The sequence below is a fragment of the Megalobrama amblycephala genome, linkage group LG24, assembly GCF_018812025.1.
Source record: "Megalobrama amblycephala isolate DHTTF-2021 linkage group LG24, ASM1881202v1, whole genome shotgun sequence".
In the NCBI taxonomy this organism is placed as follows: Eukaryota; Metazoa; Chordata; class Actinopteri; order Cypriniformes; family Xenocyprididae; genus Megalobrama; species Megalobrama amblycephala.
In genome coordinates, this window is record NC_063067.1 from 15,295,358 (window position 1) to 15,311,837 (window position 16,480).

At 44.6% G+C, this 16,480-nt stretch overlaps 1 protein-coding gene across 1 annotated transcript; it reads right to left on the reverse strand.

Annotated features, from left to right (window-relative positions):
• Window positions 1–1,259: 1,259 nt before the first annotated feature.
• On the reverse strand, window positions 1,260–8,108 carry LOC125260746 (polymeric immunoglobulin receptor-like). Its single transcript, XM_048179244.1, has 5 exons — window positions 8,005–8,108; window positions 7,203–7,917; window positions 3,379–3,684; window positions 3,027–3,302; window positions 1,260–2,774 (listed from the first exon to the last, which is right to left on the reverse strand). Exons 2-5 carry the CDS (start codon window positions 7,489–7,491, stop codon window positions 2,689–2,691), a joined length of 957 nt encoding a protein of 318 aa, XP_048035201.1. The 5' UTR covers window positions 7,492–7,917; window positions 8,005–8,108; the 3' UTR covers window positions 1,260–2,688.
• Between the last annotated feature and the right edge of the window lie 8,372 nt (window positions 8,109–16,480).

A 16,480-nucleotide genomic window follows, 5' to 3' on the forward strand; every position in this document is an offset into this window, starting at 1 on the left:
GTCTGATACTGAGAGCTCATACAGCTTTCATCTTTAAGTACATTGATCAGCATTACTTAAATCTACCACTAGAGGGCATCCACAGCTGAAGTCTGAGTCTGATTGCTGCTTCTGTCACTTTAACAGGAAGTTGTGGATTCAGCACCACAGACAGCAGCTGTCAATCAAACTTCAGCATCACTGATGACAGTTTAACATCACAAACTGAACAAAGAGTGAAATGCTGAGACTTGTGAAGACTAAAATTCATAATCAAATGTGTTATGTATTTGTGGAGTTTAAGTGCATGAGGGAGTTGTGTGAGCTGTGTACTTCATGAACGTGTGTGTAAGGATTCTGTGTCGGCTGGCATAAAGACAACATTTTCCAGTTTCTCTCTATGGCTGACATCATATAAAATTAAAATCCTTTTCTTGGCAAGATATCTGGTGTCCGGTCCCGTGATTCAACCATAACAGGGACAAAGTTTAAATTCAAGTCTGCACATGAGTTCATCTGCTTCCCTTCATTTTTAATTTTAGTTTTTACAAACATCTGCATAAAGTATAACATTATGTCAGTGTTTAATTTTTCCAGATGGACTCTTTCATTACAAACTCACAGGAGGCGTGAAATCAGTGCCATTCGTTGTTCATCAAAGCAGAACAGAAGAATAAGAAACAAGCATCTACTCTATCAACTACCACAGCATAACACACACAAAATCAAGATACTCAAGTCATTAACACATGTTTACCACTAGATGGAGCCAGAGGATTCAATAAGACATTTGTGTTTGTTTACAGTCTCAGTCCAGTTGTTGCTCTCAAGGGATCTTATAACAGACTGCATTAGTTCAAAGACTTTGTTATCTGTAATTAAACAATACTATCCCTAAAGGAATTTCACACATTTCCATTTTATGTTGGGTTGATTGGGGTTTTGAGACTGCACTTCCATCTAGCAAATATTTCATATGGTCTAACTAAAACCTTTTGGAGGAATTGCTGGGATGTATTATAAATAATATTTTTGTTTTTCATAATTAAACATTTTCCAACTTATCGATATGTTGAATATCAACAAAGCATCTTTTTATGAAGTGGAAAGTGTCCATCGTTGCTAAGATGAACATTTCCTGTTTTTATCACACCTGCAGGTGGCTGAGGGGCTTCTTGGAAAAAAGAGCAAAAGAAAACCACAAGCTGAAGAGCATTTTATGCTGTTGATATTTATCACATTGACTACAGTATCAAACAACCCTGCAAACACAAAGACAAGTCTCTTTAACCTAGTAAAAGAACACAGTTTAGTTTGGTTGTGAAGAAAAAAAAAAAAAGAGCTGTTCAGGAAACACATGAGACTGAAAAGAAACAGAAACCAATTGATGAAGTGGAATGAGTGTTCAGATATCTGCAGATGAGAGAGACTAAGATTCAATTCTAGGCTCGTTACAGAGCGATCACACTAGGCAAACAAACCAGACTTTGGGGGTCACTTTTCAGATCTGTTATCAGCGTGACTGTGTCCAAGTAATGTCCATTTTAAAATAATATAAATCATGTAGTTATCTAACATTAATTAGTTTTAGGCAGAAACAATGAGTTTAAAAATCTCAAACATTGGTTTGGTTTCTTTACAAAAAATAAATAAATAAACATATGCATGTAATAATAATAGGCGCTTTTGCACCATATTGTTCTAGGAACTTAGTTATAGGCACTAACCACCAGGAGGATTCCCCAGGAACTCTGAAGTGACGTAAACTGTGCTTGTCAAGTCAAGTCACCTTTATTTATATAGCGCTTTTTACAATGCATATTGTGTCTAAGCAGCTTTACACTGATAACTGGTATATAATTCTGGCTGCACAGCAGCTCTTAAAGAAAATTGTGTCAATGCAGGCATTGATATTATCACAGGTTATTATATAGAACTGTTATAAAAGAAAGTAGACAGTATATAAAAATTATTAGCTTTTGCAATGTGGTTGATGCCCAATATCACTAGCTGAGCAGAAATACATAATCATGTTTTGCTTGGTCCACTTAAACTCTCACTGGATTTTCTCTTTGGTATAAGGTCCATCTCTCACTATTTCCGATGTTTGTAGAGTTAGTCTGTGGACTGGGCTACTAGAGACTCGTTAGCATCCTTGTTAGCGTGCCCATCCTCCATGCTGGCGACCCGGGTTTGAGGCCTGCCTGAGCGGTGTGAGTAGGTCCGGAGCTAAACCAGCTAAAATGCATGCGTGCAAGTTTACATTCACATGAATCATGCAACAGTTGCAGTGCAATCAAACTCAGACCACAAGTCTTACATAACCAAATTATTCTTTCAAACCGCGCCTCATTTCTAACTAAACAACCAGAGTGAAAGCACCCTGAGTGTGAATGTGCAATCTGAGATTAAGCAAGAGAAAAACATAACGAGCAGAGTTAAACTTACAGACAAAAACACACAAGAATCACATCAGTGCATGAAGATACAGAGACACTACTTCATTGTCTTGTCTGATGATGAGCTCATGCCTAAGATCTCAACACATCTGAAATGAACAACAGTGAGATGACGAAAAGTCACTTTTAAAATGTCCTCATTAAAAAAAGACTATTCAAAAACAGTTTTTAGGGTTAGTCTGTAGCTTGATAATAAACATAAAATGTCTGATAAGTTCTCATTTGTGTGTTTATGAAGGACAGCATCACCTCATCTTATTAAACACTCAATCACAGTGAATCCTCCAATCAGCAGCAGAGTCGAACATATAGAAATAATGATGAATAAAGAGAAATCTGAAATTATATAAACACATACAGTACAGAGAACATCGGGAGGTACAAACAAGGATTATTTACATATATACAATGAACGAACATACAAAATTCATGGCAAATCAACAGTTATGAATAAATGAAAAGTGTAGTATTTTTATGAAGCTGCTCTGATTACAGCCAAATCAACTAGTTGATGAAAACATAAATATGAATCAATAATGAAAAACTGCCGTCATGTGCTCTGAGAGATGTGTGAGTGCTGTTTCCTACCCTGTTTTACATTGAGACTGACTTTAGTGATGATGTGAGCTCCACACCAGTATATCCCAGAATCCTCTTCTCTCAGATCAGTGATGTTCACAGTAAAGACTCCAGTAGAAGCTTCATCACTGAAAGAGAATCGATCATCTCTGATCGTCTCCAATGAAACTCCATCCTTCACACACACGGAGGGTTCATGTGCTTTGCAGAAGAGTTTCTGATGTTCATCATGATGTTTGCACTGGATTGACATGTCGTCTCCTTCATACTTAGTCAAGTTCAGCTCTGGAAATGATGAGAAATAGAAGAACATCAATTCACAGCCATAGTTTGACATATTGAGATGATAAACCTTCCTCACCCTCGTTCATTATGACGATCAGATGAGTGTAAAGATAATTCACGTCTCTCTCTAATGTCACTGCACACCAGTATTTCCCAGCATCCTCTGCTGTCAGTCCAGTGATGGTCCCAGTGAAGACACTTGCAGTGCCGTCATCATTCAGAGTCAATCTGTCAGTCTTGGTCTCTTTCTCTTCATTGAGAGTATTTCTATCTCTAGTGGAGCACTTCCCCTTACAGAGAGACTTTGACTTTGATTTATAGATTGAATCATAAGGGCAGATGATCTCAGCAGATTCTCCTTCATGTCTCACTACTGGAGCCACTGCAAAAAAGAAACTGTACATGAATAATGTTTATATAATAGTTCTGATTTAGTGTATAATATTAACAAAAATACTTTAACTGCTCAGGTTCCTCATCCTCACCAATACTGTCACGATCACAGTCTGTTCCTGTTCACTCCGGACTCCATTTCCCATAATCCTCCCTGTCAGTCACATGCACTCACTCCACCAATCACCTGTTGCCACATACAGCCATGCACTCTCCACACTAATCACCACACCCAGCTGATACTCATTACCAGGACTATAAAGGACTCACACACACACCACTTCACCGCGAAGTCTTGATTCCTAGTGACAATTCTGAGCGTACCTTGTATCCTGTCTGCCTGTGTTTGATCTTGCCTGTTCCTGAGTATTGACCCGTTGCTGCCTGTCCTGACCCTTGCTTGTTATACTGTTCTGTGAGTGATATCCGCCTGCCTCGATCTACTGCCTGTGCCCTGACTACGATTCTGCCTACCCTCTGCTGTACCTGTTTGCTCCTGATTTACCCTGCCTGTACGACCACGCTTACTTTAATAAAATGCTGCATTTGGATCTCTGCCTCAGTCCCGCTTCATTACAGAAGACTTCGCCACCACCACGATCCAGCAGCTTTCCCGGAGAGCATATAAACGGTATGGACATTGCTCAATTATTGTTGTGGAGTACGCAGGGTACACGATCGCTAGAGGAATATGTGCAGGAATATTTGAACATTGCTTACCTCTCTGATCTACCGGACTGTGCTCTGATTGACTTCTTTTGTGATGGCGTCAACCAACCTCTCCAGAGTAGACTAAGACGAGAGGGACCGCGTTCATCACTCTGCGGCTTTATGGACTATGCATTGTTGACTGTTAGCTCTCCGTTTACTGTGGGTGTCGCGGAGGAATGCGACACCATGGTGAAGCCCGTAATGGCCGCCGCGCCAGGTAACACGCACAAAATGGCGGCTACCATCACAACAGCAACAGTTCATGTCCCCACTGATCGGCCAGAGCAAAGTCACGTCGCTGCTGATCGCCCAGAGCAACGTCACGCCTTCGTCGATCGCCCAGAGCAACGTCACGCCTTCGCCGATCGCCCAGAGCAACGTCACGCCTTCGCTGATCGCCCAGAGCAACGTCACGCCTTCGCTGATCGCCCAGAGCAACGTCACGCCTTCGCTGATCGCCCAGAGCAACGTCACGCCTTCGCTGGTCGCCCAGAGCAACGTCACGCCTTCGCTGATCGCCCAGAGCACCGTCACGCCTTCGCTGATCGCCCAGAGCAATGTCACGCCTTCGCTGATCGCCCAGAGCAACGTCACGCCTTCGCTGATCGCCCAGAGCAACGTCACGTCGCCGCTGATCGCCCAGAGCAAAGTCACATCGCCGCTGATCACCCAGAGTCACGTCACGTCTCTAGATCAGTCCGGGAGCAGAGAGGGTTGCGTTCCAGTATGGCTGATCCTCCACTGACTACGGTCCGAGCAGCTGGCATCCCCAAGTCCTCGCCGGCCGCTTCGCTCTCAAACCAGTCGGCCGCTACGCTCTCAAGCCCGCCGGCCGCTACGCTATCAAGCCCGCCGGCTGCTACGCTCTCAAGCCCGCCGGCCGCTACGCTCTCAAGCCCGCCGGCCGCTACGCTCTCAAGCCCGGCGGCTGCTTCGCTTTCAAGTTCATCTGTTTCAACGCTCTCAAGTCCGTCAGTTTCAACGCTCTCAAGTCCGTCAGTTTCAACGCTCTCAAGTCCGTCAGTTTCAACGCTCTCAAGTCCGTCAGTTTCAACGCTCTCAAGTCCGTCAGTTTCAACGCTCTCAAGTTCACCGGTTGCTATGGACTCAAGCACTCTGGACGCGATGGACAAAATGGCTGCTTTGCCAGTGCCCGCGGGCAAGATGGCCGCCCCTGCGGTGCTGAAGGTTGTAGGGGGCGTTCCAGCCACTGAGTCCGCTCCAGAGACCGCTCCAGCTGGTGAACCATCGCCTCACTCTCAGAGGAGGAGAAGGAGGAGGAAGAAGAAGACGTCCTCCTCTCCTCAAGACGCAGACGTCCTTCAGGAGGGCGCTGTGGACCTGGAGACCACTCCAAAGGCCTCTCTTACTCCGCCCAAACTACTGACTCTGCCTGCGCCGCCCAGGCTCCTCGCCCTACCAGCGCCACCTGAGCTCCTCGCCCTGCCGGCGCCACCTGAGCTCCTCGCCCTGCCGGCGCCACCCGAGCTTCCAGCTCGGCCGGCGCCACCCAAGCTTCCAGCTCTGCCGGCGCCACCCAAGCTTCCAGCCCTGCCAGGCGCCACCCAGGCTTCCAGCTCTGCCGGCGCCACCCAGCTTCCAGCCCTGCCGGCTTCACCCATACGCCTGGCCCTGCCGGCGCCACCCGAACTCCTTACCCACGAACCTGCGACGGGTCCCGCTGAGTTCCCCAAGAACTTTTTTGGGGGGGGCGGTATACCTAGGGGTGGGGAGCTTGTGGGTGGGGACCCTGCTCAACCATGGCCATTAAGGGCCCCTGAACTACTATGGCCATTCATGGACTGTAGGCCACTAGGGCCATGTATAGACTCTGACCCGCTGGGGTCACCCATGGACTCTAACCTGCCGTGGCCGTCCGAGCCGCCTGACCTGCCGTGGCCGTCCGAGCCGCCTGACCTGCCGTGGCCGTCCGAGCCGCCTGACCTGCCGTGGCCGTCCGAGCCGCCTGACCTGCCGTGGTCGTCCGAGCCGCCTGACCTGCCGTGGCCGTCCGAGCCGCCTGACCTGCCGTGGTTGCCCGAACCACCCGACCTGCCGTGGCTGCCCGAACCACCCGACCTGCCGTGGCTGCCCAGGCCACCTGACCTGCCGTGGCCGCCCGAGCCACCTGACCCACCGTGGCTGCCTGTGTTCCTGGGGCTGCATTGGAGATCCCGTTCCCGGCTGCTGTTAGATCTCCAATGCACCCACCCCCCCCTCCCTAGCTGTTCCTTTACGTCGCGAGGACGCGCCTTCCGGGAGGGGGGCGTTATGTCACGATCACAGTCTGTTCCTGTTCACTCCGGACTCCATTTCCCATAATCCTCCCTGTCAGTCACATGCACTCACTCCACCAATCACCTGTTGCCACATACAGCCATGCACTCTCCACACTAATCACCACACCCAGCTGATACTCATTACCAGGACTATAAAGGACTCACACACACACCACTTCACCGCGAAGTCTTGATTCCTAGTGACAATTCTGAGCGTACCTTGTATCCTGTCTGCCTGTGTTTGATCTTGCCTGTTCCTGAGTATTGACCCGTTGCTGCCTGTCCTGACCCTTGCTTGTTATACTGTTCTGTGAGTGATATCCGCCTGCCTCGATCTACTGCCTGTGCCCTGACTACGATTCTGCCTACCCTCTGCTGTACCTGTTTGCTCCTGATTTACCCTGCCTGTACGACCACGCTTACTTTAATAAAATGCTGCATTTGGATCTCTGCCTCAGTCCCGCTTCATTACAAATACAGATTTGATAAACTTTCAAATAAGATTTTTTCTACTTACTACTAACATGTAAATGAACAGTATTAATAATGTAGTAACTGTACGATTGTCCTCTGATCCAAACTCCACATAAATAAACTCCTCCATCATCTGGTCTCACTGCAGTAATTCTCACACTGAAGAGATTTTTCTGTTTGTCATCAGAAACACTGAATCTTTCTTCCTTCTTCCATGTGCTGTAAATCATCTCAATAGAGTCTTCTCCTTCTTTGAATATGATCTTGGGATCATTAATATGATTCTGTGAATATTCACAGCTGAAGGTGGCAGTTTCTCCAATATGCACCATCACTCTCTTTGACACTTTACAACATGAATCTGTAACTTATATAATAAAGAAATATATTTTACTTTTATACAGACTTTAAATTGATCAAGTATTTTACTACACCGAGATTTTGATCTTAAAGTGACTGACCTTCTTCCACATTTAAAGTCATATCTACACCCCACTTGTAAAGAACACCAATCCAGAATTCTCCAGCATCATGGTCATTCAAATTTCTGATATAGATCATGAGGTTTCCTTCATTATTTCGAAACAGTGTGAATTTTCCTTCATTGATCCATTTATCATGTTTCGTATCATTCATTATACTTCTCCACTCAGGTAATTTATTAAAGCATTGAACATTTGCACTGAACCAAGACTTCTGTGTATCAACAAGAAGACTTCCTCCAGAATATCCAGTGACACTAAAGCATCTCACTGCACCTGTCAATCAGATTGATACTGTGATCAGAAACCTCATGAACAGAAAACAGCATCATTACTGCAGTGATGAAAGAGAAAAGCTCTGACCTGAGATCAGGTAGAAAGTGAAGAAGATGAGGAGGATCTTCATTGTGAGTTGAGTTCAGTCTTCTTTATGCTGAATGTTCTCTGTGTGAAACTCTCTGTCTCTACATCTGTCTGCTTTAGTTACTTCCTCTTTCTTCAGCTCTTTATCAGTAATCAGTGTTGCCAGATTGGACTAAAGATTTCCAGCCCAACTACAGCTTAAAACCCGCCCATTTCAAAAAATACCCGCCCAAAATACATACTGTTATTAAAACTGTTATAGAAGAATAAAACACACAATTTTTTTTTTTCTTATTAAACAACCAGACTAACAAATCGCACATTGGAGAGCACCAGGCTCGCCCCAAGTATATCCAGTGCATCTTTTTTTTTTTTTTTTTTTTTTAATATAAATGATAATTTTAATAAAACACAAGGTCTACATCGGAAACCTCAGAAGGGGATAACATTTTTTATTGTTCTTGTGCAACTATTGTCAGAACTAGGCTACAGTTCTTTTCTAATAGGCCAATTCTCAAATCATTTCATTATACGTTTCTTTTTGTATTAGTAGGCTACTTACAAATTTGTGCTTAATTACCAACTAATTAATTTTTTTATATATTATCATTATTAAAATTATTATTATTATTTAACTTATAGACCACTGGGCGAATCAACATTAATTCTCGTTTTTTCCTTCTTTTAATTTTAAATAAAATAATGACTGAATGATACACTGAATCGTCACTAGACACTATATCAGCTATTACGTTTCAGAAATGATCAAACATCAGAATTGTACATCAAAATAAATCTGTAGGCTAATAGCATAAACACGCTTACCTTTTAATATTAAGTTAACGTAGATAATCCCCGCAGAACTGATGAAAACGTTATTATAGAACAATTCTAGAACTATTTAATAATAGGACCAACTTTGTACAGTCACAACCAGTTTGATTAATAGATCGTTGAGTCAAATCTCTCCAGCAACTGCCTGGGAGGTTTGAATGTTGCGTAGAGTAAAGGTAGTCCCATGCGATTCCTAGTGTCATCTTTTAAAAGCGAGACGAGGGAAAATGCCCGCTCAACATGGGCATTGGAAACAGGCAGAACAAGAAGTCTTATGGCACCTTGTGCCAATTCCTGGAAACACTTGTGCCCCCCTGCATCTTTAAACGCTTCGACTTCGAGCCAAAACTTGTCAATGTCCTGATCATCAGAGAAGTTTGCGGTTGCCACATTCCTCCACTGCGTTTCTAATGTACCAATGGGGCACGAGAAAAGATCAGCTGGCAAGTCCTTTACTCCAGGCCTATTTATAGTGGACATAACAGATTTCGGGCAGAAGAGCTCCAGTTTGCTCAGGATTTCCATTGAAGCAGGTAAACGCAATTGGTACTGCTTTACAAGTTCTTTTAGAAAATCCATACAACGCGAAGAAATTCTCTCCTTCATGTCTGGGGCTAGCCTACTTTCCTCCAGTTTGTCCATAAATGTGGTACCCAGGTCCGCATCCAGAGGGGATAGGGATATGCCAGACTGTGTGTGGTCAAGTTCACGGAGCTGCTTGTGATTACGCAAGACGCTCGGTTTGAGAATGCGTCTCACAGTTGTCATGTACAGCCTTTCCAAGTCTCTAAACACACCGAGAGAGTTTCCTGTTTCTAATTGAAAGCATTTATTTACAGCTTTGATTTCCATCAGAACAGGCTGAAGAAAGTACATGTAAAGGAGATTAGTTTTGTCATTGTACATTTCCTTTAAAAGCCGAGCAGTATAGCAGTGTTCTGTACTTGAAGCCATGTTAAAGTGCAGTGTGAGGGCATCTTTTTGATCCACAATGCGGTTAATGCAGTCAGCCATCACAAGCCAACGGGTACAGCTTGGACTTATTAATTTCAAGGGGCAGCCCCCGTTATTGATAGTGTAGGGTCTGCACAGTCTCAAGGATGAGCAGGTCCCACCATAAACTGTGTTTAAGCCTCAATTCACGGAACTTTGGTTTGTAAATCTTACATCGATTCCGGCCCGGCAGACACTAATGGATCACGAGACTTTTTTTTTTATGACTATTTCGATAAGTCCCAAACCTCTCCTCTGTGACTTCAAAGGAGATGCGAACGCCACGGATCGGGTTTCGAAAGACAGGCCCGAATTCCAAACGGTCATAAAAAGGAAAATACACGCACGCACCCACAGACACACACACACATACAAAGACTGTATACACAAATATTATACCTGCAAATATGAATGTATCTGCCATTGTAGTGCTCGCTGCATGTATGTGTTACTAGTGTAGAATCGTAGAATTGACTGTAGTAGGTTAGTTTTCATGTTAAACGATAGTAATAGAGTGTAAAGTGTATCTTCTTTATATGACGAGAGACACCTGTCGAGTTTGATCTCTCCGTAAAGCTGTGAATCCGAGCTATTCACTCATGTACGTTACATTTCTGCCAAATGCATCGTTCAATGTTTAATAATACTATGAAGAAATTGCACTGAATCAACATACCATAAATTTATTCGGGAGACAGGACAAAGGAATGTGGAAACCCGCCAAATCGCAACGCTAGCATTGGAGGACGTTATCAAGAAGGCGTTCTGGTCTGTTGTCTTTAAAACACCATGACACGCGTCCTTTTGGTGGCACAAGTTTTTTCTGCACGAGTTCCTGCCGTCAAGACGGACTCTCTTCTTTATTTTCCGGTCATATTACAACAGTTAAACCTTCGTTTGAAACTTCGCCGAAACAACCTCCGGAAGAAGAAGCAACTATCAAACCGAGCGCTCCGAAACTCCAAGCACCCTGACTAACCTATGCAAGTATAACGTTGTTACGATTTTAAATACTGAGTTTCCTTGCTGGCTCTTACAGGTGAACTGTTGCAATTTGACCTGCTTTGATAATCTCTTTCGTTTCTGCCTTTTCTTCTACTTTGTATGTATTTGTATTTACTTGTGTCCATTTAGCCGTATAACCTGTGTATTACCCGTTTCGTATATTAAACTCATTATATCCATGCTTTTTGCTCACTTGCTCATTTTAGCAACAACCGAGTCACTTTAACGTTCTGATTCTAATATCCTTGCTCTATATTTGGAGGCTATGATAGAAAGTTAGTCTCCCGGCCCGAGAATAACATTTCTGTCGTGATAATCTGTGGATAATTTTCCGTTTCGGTGGACGAACTGATAGTTTTCCACATAATTATTAAACCAGAACTAATCATATATGTGATTGATTATAATTCGTTGTAGTTAATTCACCATATATGTTTAATTCCCCGTTGGGTCGATATATGAACGTCATAAAGCTTTCTGAATTATGATATTCATATTTCATCCATAAATTGATTAATAACTGTACATCGCTACATTTATTTGGTGGAGGATTCGCGAGCATCGTTTTAAACTTGGTTTTTGGTAAAAAGCAAGGTAGAAGAATTTGTGTGTGATTTAATGTACATGCGCGCTTTATTCAGTGAGGAGACGCACGAGTCCTCACTCTACACCGTTAACAAGCTGCTGTTGTGTCTAAAAACACGACAGGCCTAGCTTTGGGTGACCGTGAAACTGCAGTTCATTAATATTCAGACTTGTATGCAAAAGGGCGACAGTCTTTTGCAATACAGTTTTAATATTAATTTCCGCTTGAATGAAACGAATTGATCGTCATTAAGCGTGTTCTGAAACGAGATTTTGTAGCGAGTTTCCTATTTAATCTCTGCAAAAGGCCTTATCTGCCGCTATTTTCATTGAATTATTTGTGTCGCCCAATGATTCAAAAATAGCGTCTCGCTCCCTTGGTAACTAATTGGACTAGCTACCCAAAATACGTTACCAAATACAAGTCTAATCTGAAAACAGTTTACCTGCTTTATCCGATTTGACTTGTAAAGTTAGAGCTAGTCGAAAAACGCCCTGATCCAGCGTGACTAATAACAGCAGCGAATTATCCTGCAGTTACATTGTTGTGCATTAAAATTTGCGCAAACAGGGGGCCACTAAACCCAGAGTTTCCAAAGTTGTATACTTGTGATAAAAAGTTGCATCAGTCCAGTGAACTGGCACAGAAGAATCCGCCGAGATTCTAAAAAGAGTTTGTATATGTGATATGTGCAGTTAGATCAGCTGAAACGCTAATTTAAAAATATCACGGAGGTGGATGCAGTAACGCTGACCAGACGCCAGAGGGCAGTCTGTCCAGGTGGGGCACCCCTCCCTACTTCATTGTTGTGTGGACTCAGTAACGCCACCGTGTGGACGTTCTGAGTTAAAGCTGCTCTCCGTACTTTGAACTGAATTGTCTCCAAATTCCCCCGTGACTACTTCAACGTTGCTGTTACAACTGTTTGTTGATGGTTATGCTTTTCAATCGTTTTTGGAAGGTGGTTTACTTATTTAAATTTGGTTTAAACACGTTTTAAATTTTTAATTTAGATTAAGTTGCCCTTCCAACCAGAGAATTCACTTCCTGGAAGTGCTCCCCCTTGTGGACGGATCCGGAAGTCAATTCCCTGCCATCTGTGTGTCCTTTCCTCTCCTTGGTTCCTTTGGTCACAGATTTATTCTATTCTATTCTATTGCTATTTTTATTTTATGTTACTCCATTCTACTCCTTTGGTTTAACTCAGTTTTGTTTGTTCTTCTCCCTCTCTTTCTCTTGAGTTATTATTTTATTTTATTTTATTTTATTAGTAATTGTTTTTTTTTGTTTTGTTGTTTTGTTATTTATTTTGCTTTATTTACTTCGGAAATTCTTTCCCTTGTATTACTTAATGCTGTATTCTATTCACTCTTAGTCGTGTGTCCTGTATGTTATTGGCTGGCAATAACATACACACACACACCCAAGCCTCCCTTATTTCATACACTTATTTTTAAATTTAATTGAACAACATTCAATTGTAATTTAAGATTAAGTAGTGTCAATCAGTTGGCATTCTGCTTACCAAGAAGCACTCCCCTTTAGGGAATTCACAAATAGGGAAGGCTTTCTCCTCTCTTTGCCCCATGCTGTTCTTCTGTGCATTTATTTCAATTTAATTGAACAAGAGTTCAATTCAAGTTTGAATCAAGTGCCTCTGAATTGTGTTTTTCTTTTCTCTCTCCTTTCCCATTCTATTTCTATGCACTGGTTTAAATTTAATTGAACAGGCTTTAATTCAAATTTGAATCAAGTGCATCTGAATTGTTTTGTTTTATTTCGCCTTTTGTCCGGCTTCCAGCTCATTTAAGACCCCTATTCTGTTATCCTACACACTTGATTATTTAAATTTAGTTTAAACAAGATTTAAATTGAGATTTGAATGTACAATTAAGTTGTGTTTACTTGACTGTTTGTGTACTTGCAGACAAGGCCCTCTAGCACCCGGTGGTGAGTTGACGGTTGTTCCAGTGGGTTCCAGTGAAGTGGAGTTGCCTGGCCTGGCGAATCTGACACGTGCCTGTGCGTGAATCGCAGGACGTTTCTGGCCTCACACCACGGGCAGCACGCAGAGACATTAGCAGGTTGGGTGTGTCAGGTGCAGGGAGGCGACGAGTCCAGTTGGAACCCAAGGCAATTTTGTTTAATTTCCCTGTTTCTGCTCGACAGAACCGCCCTTTGAGTAACTGCCTGCGGGGTCAGACTCAGGGGTTGGGAAAAATTCAATTTTGACCTGCCAACCTGGCCGTCGGCGTTAATACCTCGCCTGAAAACGCAATTGTGCTGAAGGTCACTGTTTGAGAGGCTGCGTCGTGGTGCAAGGAGGGCAGGACGTCCGCGGACACCGCAGTCGGGTGTGGGAACGTCTAGGAGAGGCTGCCCCGTCACTGAGTTCTCATCTGGGCACTCGCAATTCACCCCAGGCCTAGAGTAACAACGTACAGTCCCTTCCCTTAGTGAAAACTACAAAATATTACATATCTTTCATTCCTTTAGGTTCTGGCCAACGCTTTTACTCTTAAGCCATACCCTCCCTCTCAGTTTTATGACGCAACAGCGCCCTCGCCTGGCCCCGTCATAATCCCAGAGGCGATAGGAAGTTTAAGCTTAATTTCTCCCCTTTAGCCCTTCACGTTTTTATTTTATTGCTATTCTACGTCTATTCCTTTCTATTTGTTGTCTGCTTTATTTTCTCATTTAATTGCATCCATCCCATTCTGTTCTGTTTGCCTTTCTGCTGTGTTTGTTTTTTTCAGTTCACGTAGAAGCAGAACCTGTGAGAGCCACCACGGAAGCTGAATAATAGATAAGACGGCCGAGCAGCCAGAGTCATTAGAGGACTTGCAAAGCCCCGCCTGTCAAAATTTATATTTCAATCCGGCACTCACTCACACGAATTGACCTACGGGGTCATCCTTGGTTCGACAATTAAGTGTCTAACCTACCTTCCATTAACTGTCTGCACCAGTTAACTGGAACCACACGAAAGAATTATCTAATTACGTATTACGTAACCGTTAGTCCCTGCGCAAGCTTGCATTGGTTCTTGTCTTTGTTGTGCTGTCTTTCTCTCGTCAACAGTAGAAGCCACTATGTCACGAGCATCCAGCCCTGACACCCACTGGGACCATCTCGAGACCTGGCTGGGCGTCATGACCAACCCGTTCCTGCCCAATGCCGCCGGCGACCTCCAGCACCTGAGCCGCGAGCAGCTGGACGGGGACTTGAATCGACTGATGGCCCACGATCCGATGCAGAGCTACAGTCACAAAGAATGGGCAAGACTCATCGGAGGCCTCGCCCACAACCTCATCGCCCAGGCAAGGCTCAATGAAAGGAGCAACGCACTTCTGGAGCAGGAAGTCGCGGCGCTCAAGCTCCAGGCTGAGGAAGCCCGGAGGAACCAGGCTCAGACCCAACATCGTCTTGATCAGCTACTCCTCGAGACCCCAGATCAGCGTAGGACAGCGGAGGAATCTGATCCTGAGCTACAGGAGGAAGTCGAGAGACTCCAAAAGGCCCTCGAAGAGCTCCACTTGGAGACGGGGCGCAGAGAGCAGATGGAGAAGCAATCCATAGAGGAACTAACTGGAAAACTCCAGCAAGGTGAAGCTCTCCTAGCAAGAGCAGAGATTGAACTGAAAGAAAGAGATGCTAAAGCCCGGGCCTGTGAAAATCACCTTAAACAGGCCCGAAGTGAGATCACTGCTCTGAAACAGCAAAGAGACTATCTTAGAGATGAATTGGACACTGTGCACCGAGAACTAAAGCATTCCTATAAACTGCAAAGCGAATTGGGAGGAGACTCGCATGCCATGCAGCTCCCTCTAGCCACTGGACCTAAGTGCCCCAGTCAAGAGTCCCTAGTTCGCGAGGGGGGTGAAAGCCCACTGCCAAAAACGTCCAGCCTCCAAGAACCATGGTCAGGAGCAAAGGGATGGGAGCCACCCCAGAAAAGCCGCGCTGCGAGCTATGGCGTGATTCCCAAAGAGCTGGACAAGCTAGCAAAGAATATCCCCACTTTCACTCCAAACCCAGCAGGGGGTGTCGACGTGCACGCGTATTTGCAAGACATTGACTTCCTGTTGCAAAATGTGGCCAACGTGAGTGCATGGGACAAGTTGTATCTACTCCGCATCACGTCCAGCCGTGACGTGCGCAGCTTCCTGGATCGGCAGCCAGAAGCTGTCAAATCAGACTACCAGCTGCTGCGACAGGCTCTGATCAAAGAGTTTTCTGACCCTGAATCGGACCAAGGGCTCCTCGCGGCCATGGATCTTAAACAGGGCCGACTGGAAACTCCACAAGCATATTACAACCGTATACGAAAGGCCTACTTCGGAGCACGCAACGAGCCAGGAATGGAGGAAGATTTCAACTTTAAGACTTTGTTTCTTAGAAACCTGCACACTGCAGTAAGTCATCATCTGGGAGTCCTGGCCTGCCCACGAAGTATGTCTATTCAACAGCTGCGAGATTTAGCCCACAAAGCTTATTCCAAGCAAAGGGCCATATCTGAAAAGACTGTTAAAAATCCAACCATCTACCCGGTCTCTGAATCACTGCCCAGAACTGGCCCTAGAGGGCGCACACACACAACACAGTGACAGACCGTTCAACCGAGAGGCACGGCAGTTCCCAGCCAGCAGAGGGCAGCCTCACCACGAGGGCGCCCATCCCAAGCACCAGAGCAGACACTCTGAAAGATTCTGGGACAAGCCACATCCAGCCAGCAACCAAAGGGGCGGTTCCACATGGGAGACCAGCCGGCGACCCAGAAATGGCAGGCCTTCATCGGATAGAGCCTCAAGCCCCAATCGCCAAAGACAGAAGGCCTCTCGACATGCATCAAACAAGTCCAAGTCCGAGCCCTCACAGGAGCCGAGCCACGCAGTTATGTCCGAGTCTGCAGAGATTCTGAAAGTTCTGAAAGAACTGATCCAGAAAAAGCCCAAAAAGGAAGACAAGAAGGACAAGTCAGACTCCTTATGACTAGAAGCAAGGTCTGCCCCTAGCGTCTGCCCTGACAGCCCTTTAACACAACCTCACACCCAACTC